Consider the following 14,116-nt stretch of genomic DNA (forward strand, 5'->3'; position numbering starts at 1 on the left):
TGACTTATGTTAAGCTTGAGTTTTTATTCAAACGAGTTAGGAATCGAACTTGTGACTGCATCTGACCATTTATGTGAGAACCGAGAGTGCGTTATGCGTACAATTCACGTTGATCGACTTTGGTTATTTGACGTTTTATATGTATGCATTTTTGAATTTTCCAAGATGTGTAATTGTTTCATTTTTGGTTGATAATAATGTAGATGTATCGTGTTTACTGTTATAGGATGGTACTATTAAGACTCGTAAATGATTGTCAAAATCAAATTGTACGAGCAACGGACTCCATAATTATTCGAAACTTTTATGTAAAATGATGTTTCGTAGTATCAACGGGTGGAATTATTCCATCGACTCAGGTTATTCTTTGTTTGGATGGCAAGTTTACACAAATAAGGTCGTTGTATGACGCACACGGCCATATCTTACAATGTACAGTATATCTCATTCAGCAACGATAATTAGTAATTGTGGTATGTCGTACACTTTTAACATACGACAGTCTTACATAAGACCAACTCTACCTTTGAAAAGTCCGCGATAAATCCAAAGTATACTTTAATAGAACCCACAACTTTCGTAAATCTGCAAGGACTGCAACAGTGGACGTAGTCTTCTTCAGAAGCAAAGAATAACTAGATGTATTACTTCAGTTACATTGAGCAAACACAGATTCACAGTAGTGAAACTGCATACCAAAAACCCATGGATATTGCGCAGCGGCCGGACAATAAAGGAAACAAAGAGTGGTGGGTGGACTAACAAGGAAACTCAGTAAAATCTTCCAAGAAAATTTCCACTGTTTTTACTGCTACTATTAAATCTCAAGCTATTTACAAGGCTTCTTATAAATCAGGTAACAATTTTACCTTCTCCGTGTTTCCAACTGGCCATTTTTACAGCAGAGAAATTAAGTTTGTTAAGAATGAGATGCACAATGTGGTGCCGATCATTGCCTCTTTGTTAAAGTCTTCTTTAAACCCTTGAGGATCTTCCCGAACCACATTAAGTTCATTGCAGCAAGCACAGATGGAACCACAAATACCAGAAAGTAACCAAAAGCATGCATTTCGATAACCTGTCAGATTCATGATCAACACACAGGGTTTCAGACATTGTTCACGGAGTTCAACTCAATAGCATTATCAAGAATACGAGTAGTCGGGTGGTAGTGACCCATGCTTCTCATTAGTTCTTCTTGGGTACCCGTATACAACACAAAGTTCAAGGATATTGATATAAAATTTGTACTTGTCCCAGAAGACAAGCTCGTATGACAAAAGTAGGGAAGATACTCTATACGGAGTATTTTTTTATAGTATTTAATGATTAACATCTCTATATTTCTCTTGATAAGAATATATATTTCAAATTTATAAATATATTCATGCTTAGAAAACATGTTCTGAGACCAAATGATTGAGGCATACGGAACACCCTACCGAAGTCTTAAGATAGCTACTGATGGAGCCAAAATTTAATACGGAGTATCTTCTATTTTATCATAACAATACACTTTTTAATGAACCCAAAAAAAACTCGCCTCGCGAAAGTGAAATTTTACTTTGTGACACCAGTATTTAGAGATAACAATCATAGAGCGGGTTTGACACAAAAAAAAAAAATGTAACAAGATAGTAGCTATGTTACTCCGACACTTCACTTAACTGTCGTGTCGCGTGTCAGACACGTGTCCGACATGAGACGACACTTCAATTTAGACCACAAAATAGGAAAATTCACCCAAAATAACCGTGTACGACACTCCCAACACGTGTCAGACACGACACCGTGTCGGAGAGTCGGAGTAACACAGGATAGTGTCATAGTACAGATCAAGCAGTTACCTGATCATAGTGCAAGTACACATGAAAGAACATGTATACAAAAAGCAGAATTCTAGCAACCTGCAATACAAAACAAAGATTAAACATGGAAGGTTAAAAAAACGCGATAAAGAAATAAAGAGGAATCGTCAAAAGTGTCGGGAAAAAACTTGAGCACCAACACCACCATAACCATCCCCTTTCAGCAACTCAAATATGTGCCTTTGGGATATAAATATATAATGTTGTTACAAAAGTGAAACAAAAAATCCGCAACTTTTAACAATTTTAACTGTCGTATTATCCTTCATCATGGTCATCAAGATGGTAAAAGGACAGCAAGTAGTATCTCACTATCTATACAAGAATGCATCAGAGGATGTACTTACCAACCAGGCTAAAAATATTACTATGCCATTAATGAGGTATGCATTGGATCTTTTCAACCCAACTGTATCAAGAAACCTGCACAGTAGAATGTTAAATCAGTGAGATTCATGCAACTAAAATCTCGAAACAGCCAACAAAGTCTGAACTAAAATCTGGAAACAACCAACCATCGCATATTAATTTCTGGTGTTGTAACTTCAGAGATGAGGACCATGAAAGTATAAAGTTGTCCTTCCCCAGAAAACATAGCGTAGGCAACAGCAATTCCCGAGAGAGAATGATGTACCACCTGAAAAGTTGAGGTAAACTTGTCAGCAAAGAATCGTATGCAAAAGTGCAAAACAACCAAGCATCAGAGGTTAAGGCTCGTGAGGAAAAGGCTTAATGAATTGAATACATTACTATTAAGCTTAAGTCTTTCAGATACGTTGATAATTGGGTGATACTCCCTCCATTCAATTGGATTCACTACGTTTTTCAATATATGTGAGAGCATGGAAACGTAGTGAACCCAAATGAATGGAGTGAGTAGCTGTCAAGAGATTATACTAGCCACTTGGAGGATATAGGATGATGACTCCTAGCAAGAGAATTTAAGGTAATACAAGTTTAAAACAAGGAATACTTTCAAAAGAATATCTCAGACCCTCCGGATTCAAGGGTTCCGTACTTCCGTCTGATAGAAATTGACAGAAAGTGGGCTTCTTTGGATCGTAGTGGAAGCAAAAAAACAAAATATAATGGTGAAGCAAAGAATCCCAATGCATGTATTTCACACTGGCTCGTGAAATTATGTCTAATACACTAGGTAACATCATTACGTCAATGCCTCGATGGCCCACGCCTATTGCTAGGTAGAGAGGTTTCGAAAGCACGCAGTCTTACTCCTGTCTCAAGAACATGGAGAAGTTTCTGGATATACAAAATCTTATTCCTATATTTGAAAACACAAAGGTTGTTTGCAGGTGACCCTTAAATGAAAGACGCCTGAAATTGCATCAATTGACTGTTACTTCATCATGTAATGTGTTTACATATCAAATCCAACATCCCTAAAAAAATCTTACATAATTCTAACACTCCTTAAGGACTATGGATAGACACTGAACTACTGAAATTCGCTAAACAATGATCACGTCCCAATTATGTCAAGGTTATTGATGGTCCAACTAAATTTGAAGGAAACAACTTAAGGGTCGTTTGGGAACTTGTGAGTGTTCCATTCTCTTGAGTTAAAAAGTACAGAGTAGTTGTGAAAAGAAACATTCATTGTCAAAATTTTAAATGGTATCTCGGCAGAGCTTACTATTGTTGTTTATGAAATTCCAACTAAAAGTCTATTGTCTCTTGACAATCGGCTAACTCTGAACTATTCAGCTCAAATAAATTCAACAACAACATAAATAAGCGAGTTTGAAGGTGGAACGTAGTAGACTACTCAGTCTATTAATTAAAACAAAAATGAATGTCATATACAGATATACTATCCTTTTCCAATCGAATGCTTAAGCTTAACTAACAACCAAACTATCATTATAATCCTTATTGCAGTCAGGTAGGGCAATGGCAATGGTAACATATAAGGAGTTTCATACCATATAAGGAGCTCCTTAACCATTGAGCTAGAAAATAAGGAGCTCCTTATATGAAACGGGTTTCTAAAGTAAGAAACCAGTTTCATGCTATGAAAAGAGAGAAAAAGGGGACCCACAAGTAAAGCACGGAACTTTTACCATTGAGGATAAATAAAAGTTTCATATATGGTGATGTGTGGTTGTGTCAATGAGAATATATTCTATGAAACTACAACCATTGCTATAGCCCTAGCACCAAATGAAAATCATATACAGTTACGATCTAAGTCTAGAGAGAAGATTCAAAAGCTGCGTGTTGCCAGCAAGAAGTTTTCAGATTACCCTTGAGGACGTTTCTATTAAAGTATTAAGTATCTCATGCTTACGTCCTAAGACTTCTAACCATGTGTCCTTTGCAATGTGAGGACAAACATGTTTAAAGCCTAATGATCATTAACATATTCTCCCTCTACTCACTAGGATTTGTACCATTGTTCTCTTTGAGACATTCAAATCAATTAACTATATCCGTACTTTGAAAAATAGCCTACGAGAACAGTGTGGGTCTGCGCCCCATTGTTTATTTCATCTCCTAAACCATTGCTCCAAAAGTAAATGTAATGAATTTGAATGCAAGGAGGGAGTATGTGACACAAGACAAATACAGAAGAGAAAGGAGAGGTGGCGGAAGGGAAGGGGATTAAAAAAGAAAAGACTTACATATTCTACCCCGCCCAGGGAAGGATAAAGCCACAAGATCATTGCTAGGTCTGAGAGAAAGTATCCCACCGATACCTGCCAAATTATATCTAAGTTACCGCAACAAGAAATATTTAACCATTGTACAAAAAAAAAAAAAAAAAAAAAAAAAAAAAAAAAAACAAACAAACAAACAAACATTTGATTTGTTAACACAGAAGTATCTGAATCCTAGTGGCAAACTACTGCAATTTTTAGGGCGAAATTCACCGACCTTCTCCAGAAGCAAGGAACAGATTGTCATCATTACTTGTATCTAACGCTATACATAAAAGAAAAGGTATGACAAATACTGGTATATTGTAATCCACCCAACCCCCTCCCCTATACAGAAAAGGAAAAAGAGGAGACCACTCAATCAAATCTTTTAAAACCTTTCTTCTATGCTCTCAGCAGTCTATGCAAACAAAACTGCAATAGCTCACAGTAAGATTGGTTATTTCAGCGGTACTTTATACTTCAGATAATTGGTTATTTCCCTCAACTTTACTTCATAGGATTTTTATTAAACATAAAGCCATATATAGGGGATGTGTTAAACTGCAATACAACCTCCAGCATTATCAGCCTGACTCTGATCACCTTTGCTATGACAAACTGTCTATAGCTAAGACTAACGAAAGACATCAAGCAGACGCTAAGATTTCTCAATATTCATGAAACCCCATATATTGCTCCGGTATTTCTGGTTACAATCTACTACAAGAGCAACAACCTTACCCTACAATCTACATGTGGAGTTTTTGCAGCAAAGAACCAATTCCGAAGCTCTTTACACGGAATATTAATCTAAATATTGTAGAAACGACAACATTGAGCAAACGAACTCATCCATGAAATGAACAGTTGATATTTGCAATATAAAACTTGGGTTAGACAGAAACATCCATGATAGCCAAAAACTTGTCACTTACTCCTAGTGTAAACGTGGAAAGTGTAGAGTTACGAAAAGTAATAGCTGTAGTTGTCTCATTATCGGCATATAGATCAGACCAGTAAACGAAGTACAGTGACATTGCAGCAATGAAAAGGGCATGAACAGTTGACATTCCCCTACAGAACCATTGAGAACAAATCCAAACATTACACAATGGTAAATTGGTAACATTACCACATAAATCAAAAAATAGCAAAAGGGCTTGGCAGTGACCTACCGGTTACTCCATTCAATCCTTTGTATTCTGTTAAGACCAGCATAACTCTTGAAGTAGAGGGCACTAAACAACTGACTAAGATCATAAATCTACACAAACGAACAAAACCCAAAATCAACCATCTTTCAAGTACTCAACAAAAAAAAAAAAAAAAAAAAAAAAACTACTATTCAATAGCCAAAAATTCCCATACCACTTTGCAGATTACTATGCCAGCAATGATAGCAGTGTAAGGAATAAGAGGATCTGCTAACAAGTGATTCTTTACAAGATTTTCAGCCTGATTTTGGTAAGACTTGATAGCCATAACAGTCTGCTTAGAAACTGCCATTTCATTTGAGTTACAAAACTCCCCTCAAATTTACCCAAAACACACAATACTCCTATCAGTTACACCACATTCCAATGAACTTCCTGACATATTTCCAAAACAAAACTAGTTAGTCTTGTATAAGACGGTTTTCTACAATAAGTGTAAAAGATATTGCACCAAATTCAATTCTAACAAATACCCAATTCATACTTGATCATTACGAATAAGAAATCAAACTAAAACATATAAAAAGGAGGCATCATTACCAAGTGGGTAGATCTGAAATGTGATCAGTTGGGCTGAAGAACACAATACTATCAGTTACACCACATTCCAATGAACTTCCTGACACATTTCCAAAAACAAAACTAGTTAGTCTTGTATAAGACGGTCTTTATTAAAAGAACCCGTTTTACAATAAACTTGTGTAATGCCGCCTTACGCAAACTGAATTCAGAAAATATTGCACCAAATTCAATTCTAACAAATACCCAATTCACATATGATCATAACTAATCAAAAACCATACTTAAACACAACAAAGATGGCATCTTTACCAAGTGGGTAGATCTGAAATGTGATCAATTAGGCTGAAGAACACAATTTGGGTAATATTCTGGCAAAAAGTTGAAACGTATAGGCAAAAACAACAGCAAAATTAGCATCAGTTGTATTAAATTGGTAGATGTGTTATATAAAGAAAGATTACAATAATAAACTTGTGTACAAAATGACAGAAACAGAAATCATTCAAGCATTAAACTCACCAATGAATGAAGAGATGACACGAAATTATAATGGTGAGGTTACGAATTTTTTTGAGTTTTTTGTTGTGTGATTTGGGAACAAATTACAGTAACAAGGTACAGATGTTGTAATTGTGGTTATGTCACAATTATGGGTCGGCACTACATAGCACGAGAATATGAGATCATAGGTTTTTTCTTTTTTGGAGGTACATGTGAATTTTAAGTTGATTATATTAGGTTAGTTCAGAACTTCATCAAACCAATGATTATACATTTGATTGATGACATTAGTTTACATAAATTGAAGTATTCATTTGTGCTTATATGTATTTGTTACATTTCTTGATTTCTAATCATGGTATTGTTGGTGTTGGTCATTTTATATTGTGTTTGTAGAATGTGATCGGTGGTGTTTATCCGTATAATAAGATTGATCATGTCTTCTCGTGTATTGTGGGTATGTTGTGAGTTAGTGACCATAGAATGTGGATTATTAGAATGGATACGAAGAACAATTTGACTACGAATGTGAAGTATCAGAATGGATATGAAGAACAACTCGGCTACAAGGGTGTCAAATAGGCAATACTAAACTCAACAAGTTGATTAATGTATTGTTTTATACGTAGGTTTGGACGTTCTACTCACATATCAACTGAACTTATTTGTCTAAATGAAATAGATGGAGATGAATGACTCTCAAATAAATTGGTGCCACTAAATTGTCCTACAAACGGATTCGTTAATGTCGGTAAGTCTAAAACCAAACTCTTCTTTCAAACATTTGTAATGATAATGCCATGGTTTCTTATTAGAAAAAACTTGTTGACTCGTTTATTGGTGTAAGTATGGATGTCTGAATAGCATGTTATGGTGTGATTAAGTAATCATCTATATATAACATTTATAAGGTATAATTAAAAAGCTAAATCAAAATAATCTTTTTGGTCCAGTTGGCATCCTAAGACTCGTCGTATTATTTTTTTTTTGTACATAAAAGTTTAGGTTTAAGGGTAGGCCCTACCCAGTCCTAGATCAGGGCAGACCATCGGCCTCTTTGAGAACTTAAAGTGGTGTTTATAGATCGCTTACCAACAGGGCTATATTTTAACTCAATGGAATCGAACCCCTGACTTCATAACCAAAAGGTGAACTTTTTATCATTAGGGCCAAACCTTGTTAGTTAAGACTCATCGTATGTAATCATGCCGTCATTCACATGTTTTAAACCATTAAAAGTAACTTTATGATAGATTAATTAAAATTCTAAGCCAAAATTCGCTTAGACCAAACAATTGGCTTGGCCAAGCCATTGATTTGCATTAGGAATTTTGGCTTAAATGTAAAATAGGTCAAATTCTAATTCATATATAGATAGATGAGGATATGAGATAAGAGTTTACCATTTTTTATGTATTTTGCTAATAGACTTCTAATGCAAGCAAAATATGGATTTTTTTAGTGTGAATTGTAAGCATCCCATATTCCAAATTACACATAAAACAAGGGTACATGGTAATGGACCACAACAATGTGTTCTTGCAGAATTCCTACTCCAATTTAAATGTCTTCATCTAGTGTCATAATATGATCCACTTAACCATTGGCCTATTGGGATCATTGTTGTTTGAAAGTTATTGATTTGTTAATATCATGTAGGGACTTTTAGCTTGTGAACAAATTTGATACACCATCGCCTTGTTTAGCCCTAGTTATCATTGTATACAACATTTCTTTTGGTGACTAGTTAGTACTTATTTTAACACTGTAATTTATAAATCACAGTAATTTTACAATCTTATTAATCAAAACTACAAGAACATCTATAATGTTGATAGGATTTGAATCACGAGCTAAAATACCTAACATTTGCACCATTTACAACTTCTACCAATCAGTAGCGCTTTTAAAAGAGAGTGTCACATGAGTAAAGATGACTTAAGTCTTATTCTTTTGGACTAAAACCATGTTTTTTTAACTTAATTTCAGTTCATTTCATTTTAGCTCTATTAAGTTCAGTTTTATTCAGTTCAGTTCAGTTAAGCTTAACCCGGCTCAGCTATTCTCTTCACAAATTAACTCTTACTTCAATTCAGTTTCATTAAGCCCAATTCAGTGTTGAACAACCAAAGATTACGTCAAAACAGAAGACTACTTTTTCTCCTATTCTTTAGCTTATCTTCTATTCTTCAGCATATTGTTTAGTCTTGTAGTTTAGCACATGTGAATTATCTTTTACCTATTCTACAGCTATTTGTTAGACTATAGCTCCTAGTTTCTAGTAGTTAGTTTCATATATTGTACTATATATACTTTCTAATGTAGCTGCTGTAAATCAACGAATACAGTACAACAATTCATACTTTCATCTACTTCTATTCTTTACATGGTATCACGCCTTGTATCGATCCTAACCATACTCGTTGTTTTTCACGCGACCACCATGTCCAACCAACACAATGCCCTCATTCCAAATACGGATGAACCCACCAAACCACTCCTTTCCATTTCCTTTCCTACTTGCATCAAACTTACCCCTACGACCTACCGAACTTGGCAATATCAAATTACCCGACTTCTTCGAGGTTATGGCTTGTTCTCCTACCTCGATGGGTCAAACCCACCCCCTCCTACCACCATTACCCCAGCCGCAACAGAGGCTAAACCGAAACCAGACCCAGTTCCCAACCCCTCATATACCACATGGTTCAAACAAGACAACCTAATCCTAGGTGCCCTAGCCGGAACCCTACACGACTCTGTCTCCACCATCATCCTTGATGCCAATACCTCTCATGAGGCATGGCAAATTCTAGCCGCCACATATGCCAAACCCTCCCGTGGTCACATACTCCAACTTAAAGACCGTCTTCGTCATATCACGCTTGGTGACGGTACAATCTCTGATTACATGCTCGCTATAAAATCTTGCACAAACCAATTAGCCCATCTTGGTAAGCCATTAGATGCTGAGGATATCATTGCTCAGATTATCCATGGCCTACCCTATGAGCAATACAAGGATGTTATTAATGTCGTTCGTGCGAGGGACACGCCAATTCCATTTGATGACTTCCATGAGCGCCTTATTCAGCATGAACTTGTTGTTAAGCGTGACCCACCACCCTCCTCTTTTCCACCTGCTGCTAATCTCGCTTCCCGCAACCACAATTACAATAACCATCGCTACAATAACCAAAACAACACCTACTCCTCACCCAATCGTTCCTATTCGCCCAACCCCAACCCCAACCCCAACCCCAACCCCCGCCCTCAGTCCGCCACTCAACCTGCCACGAACCAAACTCCACGACCCTTTAAAGGTCGTTGCCAATATTGTCGTGAAACGGGTCATGTCATTAGCAACTGTCCTAAATTCAAACGTGACTATCCTATGGTTACCTTCCCACCACCGAAACCGAATCCACCTCATGCCCATACCGCCACAACCTCTGCCTCCACCAACTCCACTTACCTAGTTGACAGTGGAGCCACGCACCATATTACGAATGACCTTGATACTCTTGCTCTTCATAGTCCCTATGACGGTCCGGATGACATTATTATCGGTGACGGATCAACCCTCCCAATAACCCATCATGGTTCATTCACTACTCCTTCCTCTTCTCGTTCTCTTTTATTTAATCGTGTTCTATTAGTACCAACCATTGCCAAAAATCTTTTATCCGTTTCTCAATTCTGTTATGATAACAATGCTATTGCTTATTTCTCATCTTCTTCATTTTGTTTTAAGGATCGCTTGACGGGTGAAACTCTCATCCACGGACCGTTTCAAGATGGCGTCTACCAATGGCAAAAACCCACCACCAACCCGAAAGCCTACACCAGTCTTAGCTCGGCCTCCAGCGACTTGTGGCATGCTCGTCTGGGCCACCCCTCCAATGCTACCCTCAAGAAATTAAATTCTCTTTATAATTTTCGCATTTCTACTTATTTGCATTGTAATTCCTGTTTAGTTAATAAGAGCCACAAATTACCATTTACGACCTCTACTTTATCCTCTAATGCACCACTTGATTTAATATTTTCTGACGTTTGGACCTCTCCGGTACTCTCGGCCGAGTCCTTTAAATATTATATAATTTTTGTCGACCACTACACTCATTATTTCTGGTTATACCCTATTAAAAACAAATCCGACACAACAACCACATTTACCCGTTTCAAAAATATTGTCGAAAACTATTTTCAAAAACCCATCAAACAATTTTATTCTGATAATGGAGGGGAATATAAAAAGCTAAATCTGACACTACTTGATACTGGAATAAACCACCTCACATCCCCCCCTCACACACCCGAACACAATGGTTTTGCCGAAAGACGCCATCGCCATATTGTTGAAACCGGTCTTGCGCTCCTTACACATGCTCGAATGCCCACTAAATTTTGGCCCTATGCCTTCACTACAGCTGCTTATTTAATCAACCGTCTTCCGACACCTACCCTACAAAATAAAACTCCATATCAATTACTCTTTGGCCAAGATCCTAATTATCACAAATTACGACCCTTTGGATGTCTTTGCTACCCGTGGCTCAAACCATATACCTCTCACAAACTAGACCCGAAATCCATTCCCTGTGTCTTTGTCGGTTATTCGGCAACTCAAAGTGCTTATTTATGTTATGATCCTATTGCTTTGCCAAAACTTTACACTTCAAGACACGTCCGTTTCATTGAATCTACCTTTCCTTATACTCGACTCGTCAACACCGGGTTACTCCAAATCCCTCTCAAAAATGGTGTGAACTAACTATCCCTCTTCTTGACCCACCCCTTCCTATACCCCCTACGTCCTCTACCCCAACCCCAACCCCTGACCCAAACCCAAATCAAACCCCTACCCCGCGCCCACCTTCCCCTCCTGGACCAACCTCTTCCCCCGCAACTACCCCCTCCTCACCTATCTCTCCCGACCCCACGACAACCCCGTCGACCCTACACCCATGTCCACCCCACCTTCGCCACGCCCCCACCTCCGCCGCCTCCTCCCCCACCTGCCCGAGCTGTCACACGGTTGTGCAACAATATAGTGAAACCAAATCCTCGTTATGCAAAGATGGCTACTGTACCTAGTCCCCATGTCACCCCTACAACCACGAAACAGGCACTAGTTGACCCACGATGGCGCACCGCTATGCTCGAAGAGCACCAAGCTCTTCTCCGTAACCAAACATGGACCCTTGTCCCTCGCTCTCAAGCCGAAAATATTGTTGGTTGCAAATGGGTATATCGCGTGAAATACAACCCGGATGGTACTCTAAAACAACACAAAGCCCGACTCGTTGCGAAAGGATTTCACCAACGTCCCGGAGTTGATTACTCGGAAACCTTTAGCCCGGTAATCAAACCCGCCACTATCCGGCTCGTACTCTCTGTAGCCGTCACTCATGGATGGTCCCTTAATCAAATTGACGTAAATAATGCATTCTTACAAGGTAAACTCACTGACTCCGTCTTTATGGAACAACCGCCCGGGTTCATAGACACGGACAAACCCGACTATGTTTGTCACCTTCACAAAGCCATTTATGGTTTAAAACAAGCCCCACGAGCTTGGTACACCGAGCTCAAAACCTATCTCTTGAGTCAAAATTTTAAAAATTCAGTTTCCGACCCATCACTATTTATTCTTAATGCTAATAACGTGATTTTATTTGTCCTCGTCTATGTCGACGACATCGTCGTTACCGGTCCAAACCCTTCCCATATTAGAGTCTTTATTGACAACATTTCACGTAAGTTTTCATTAAAAGATTTAGGCCCTCTATCCTTCTTTCTTGGGGTTGAAGTTACACCAACTAAACATGGTCTTCATCTAAACCAAACCAAATACACTTCCGACTTACTACACAAATTTAACATGCATGAATGTAAACCAGCAACTACACCCATGCTACCCCACCCACCACTCCTCAAAGAACCCACACAACCTGTTCAAAACATATCAGACTATAGGGCGATTGTCGGTAGTCTACAATACCTATCCCTAACAAGACCCGACATCGCCTACCCCGTCAATAAGCTCGCCCAATTTCTCACCCATCCAACGTCCACACATTGGCTTGCATTAAAACGTGTATTGCGGTATCTTCATGGTACTATCAATCTCGGCATTCATCTTCACCGCCACACTCCCCTTCGTTTGCATGCATATTGCGATGCGGATTTTGCTCGTGACACAGAAGACTACATCTCCACCTCTGGTTACCTTATATATTTAGGATGCAATCCTATATCATGGTCCTCCAAGAAGCAACGAGCTTTGTCTCGGTCCACGACTGAGGCTGAGTTTCGCGCGGTGGCTGACACCTCCACTGAACTGCTTTGGCTCGCTTCTGTTCTTAGTGAGCTCGGTTTTCAACAACAAACACCGCCGGCAATTTATTGTGATAATCTTTCTGCGACCAATTATTCTGTCAATCCCGTTTTTCATTCACGTATGAAGCATCTTGCTATATCATTTCATTTTGTTAAGGAGCAAGTTCGACAAGGTCTCATTCGCATTCAACATATTCATGGCACCGACCAACTCGCTGACACGTTGACAAAACCGCTTCATAAGTCCAGGTTTCTCGATTTATCCTCCAAGATTGGTCTTCGTCTCCGACCGTCCATCTTGCGGGGAAGTGTTGAACAACCAAAGATTACGTCAAAACAGAAGACTACTTTTTCTCCTATTCTTTAGCTTATCTTCTATTCTTCAGCATATTGTTTAGTCTTGTAGTTTAGCACATGTGAATTATCTTTTACCTATTCTACAGCTATTTGTTAGACTATAGCTCCTAGTTTCTAGTAGTTAGTTTCATATATTGTACTATATATACTTTCTAATGTAGCTGCTGTAAATCAACGAATACAGTACAACAATTCATACTTTCATCTACTTCTATTCTTTACATTCAGTTCAGCTTCATTAGGCTGAGTTCAGTTCAGCTCAGACAGCTTCAGTCCAGTACCAGCTAAACTGAACTCAACTAAACTTAATTAACTAGAACTGAAATAATGTGAACTGAAACCAAGTACTATAAGAAAACACAATCTTACACTCGTACAGTCGTACTAGGTCTGACAAAACTGGCGTAGCCCAATTAACTTGACCCATACTTGAACAAATGACCCAAATTGACCCCTACCTCGAATTGACTCAACCTTGTTCAAATCGACCTGAATATTTATTATCGCATCACTATTTTCCCCAAATATCTTGATAACAAACACATAAAAAGTTACTTGATCATGAAATAACCTTACCCGCTTTCGACCCGATTAACCCGTTTACCAGATTTAGGTCTCACTATCTAAAACGTGGTCGTTCTTAAAAGTC

The 14,116-nt window shown here is 38.2% G+C and overlaps 1 protein-coding gene across 3 annotated transcripts; it reads right to left on the reverse strand.

Moving 5' to 3' along the window:
- Nucleotides 1–754: 754 nt before the first annotated feature.
- On the reverse strand, nt 755–7,116 carry LOC141592762 (uncharacterized). 3 transcript variants are annotated; one of them, XM_074413568.1, is made up of 11 exons: nt 6,784–6,958; nt 6,574–6,632; nt 6,283–6,361; nt 5,897–6,117; nt 5,704–5,792; nt 5,464–5,602; nt 4,511–4,585; nt 2,384–2,505; nt 2,216–2,291; nt 1,848–1,907; nt 755–1,078 (listed from the first exon to the last, which is right to left on the reverse strand). In XM_074413568.1, the coding sequence occupies exons 4-11, from the start codon at nt 6,032–6,034 to the stop codon at nt 950–952; spliced, it is 828 nt and encodes a 275-aa protein (XP_074269669.1). In that variant the 5' UTR covers nt 6,035–6,117; nt 6,283–6,361; nt 6,574–6,632; nt 6,784–6,958; the 3' UTR covers nt 755–949. The 3 variants fall into 3 exon arrangements, with proteins under 3 accessions (XP_074269669.1, XP_074269670.1, XP_074269671.1); XM_074413569.1 differs by lacking the exon at nt 6,574–6,632 and having other exon boundaries at nt 6,784–7,116; XM_074413570.1 differs by lacking the exons at nt 6,574–6,632; nt 6,784–6,958 and adding an exon at nt 6,459–6,515.
- Nucleotides 7,117–14,116: the final 7,000 nt, after the last annotated feature.

The sequence above is a fragment of the Silene latifolia genome, chromosome 7 (assembly GCF_048544455.1).
Source record: "Silene latifolia isolate original U9 population chromosome 7, ASM4854445v1, whole genome shotgun sequence".
NCBI lineage: Eukaryota > Viridiplantae > Streptophyta > Magnoliopsida > Caryophyllales > Caryophyllaceae > Silene > Silene latifolia.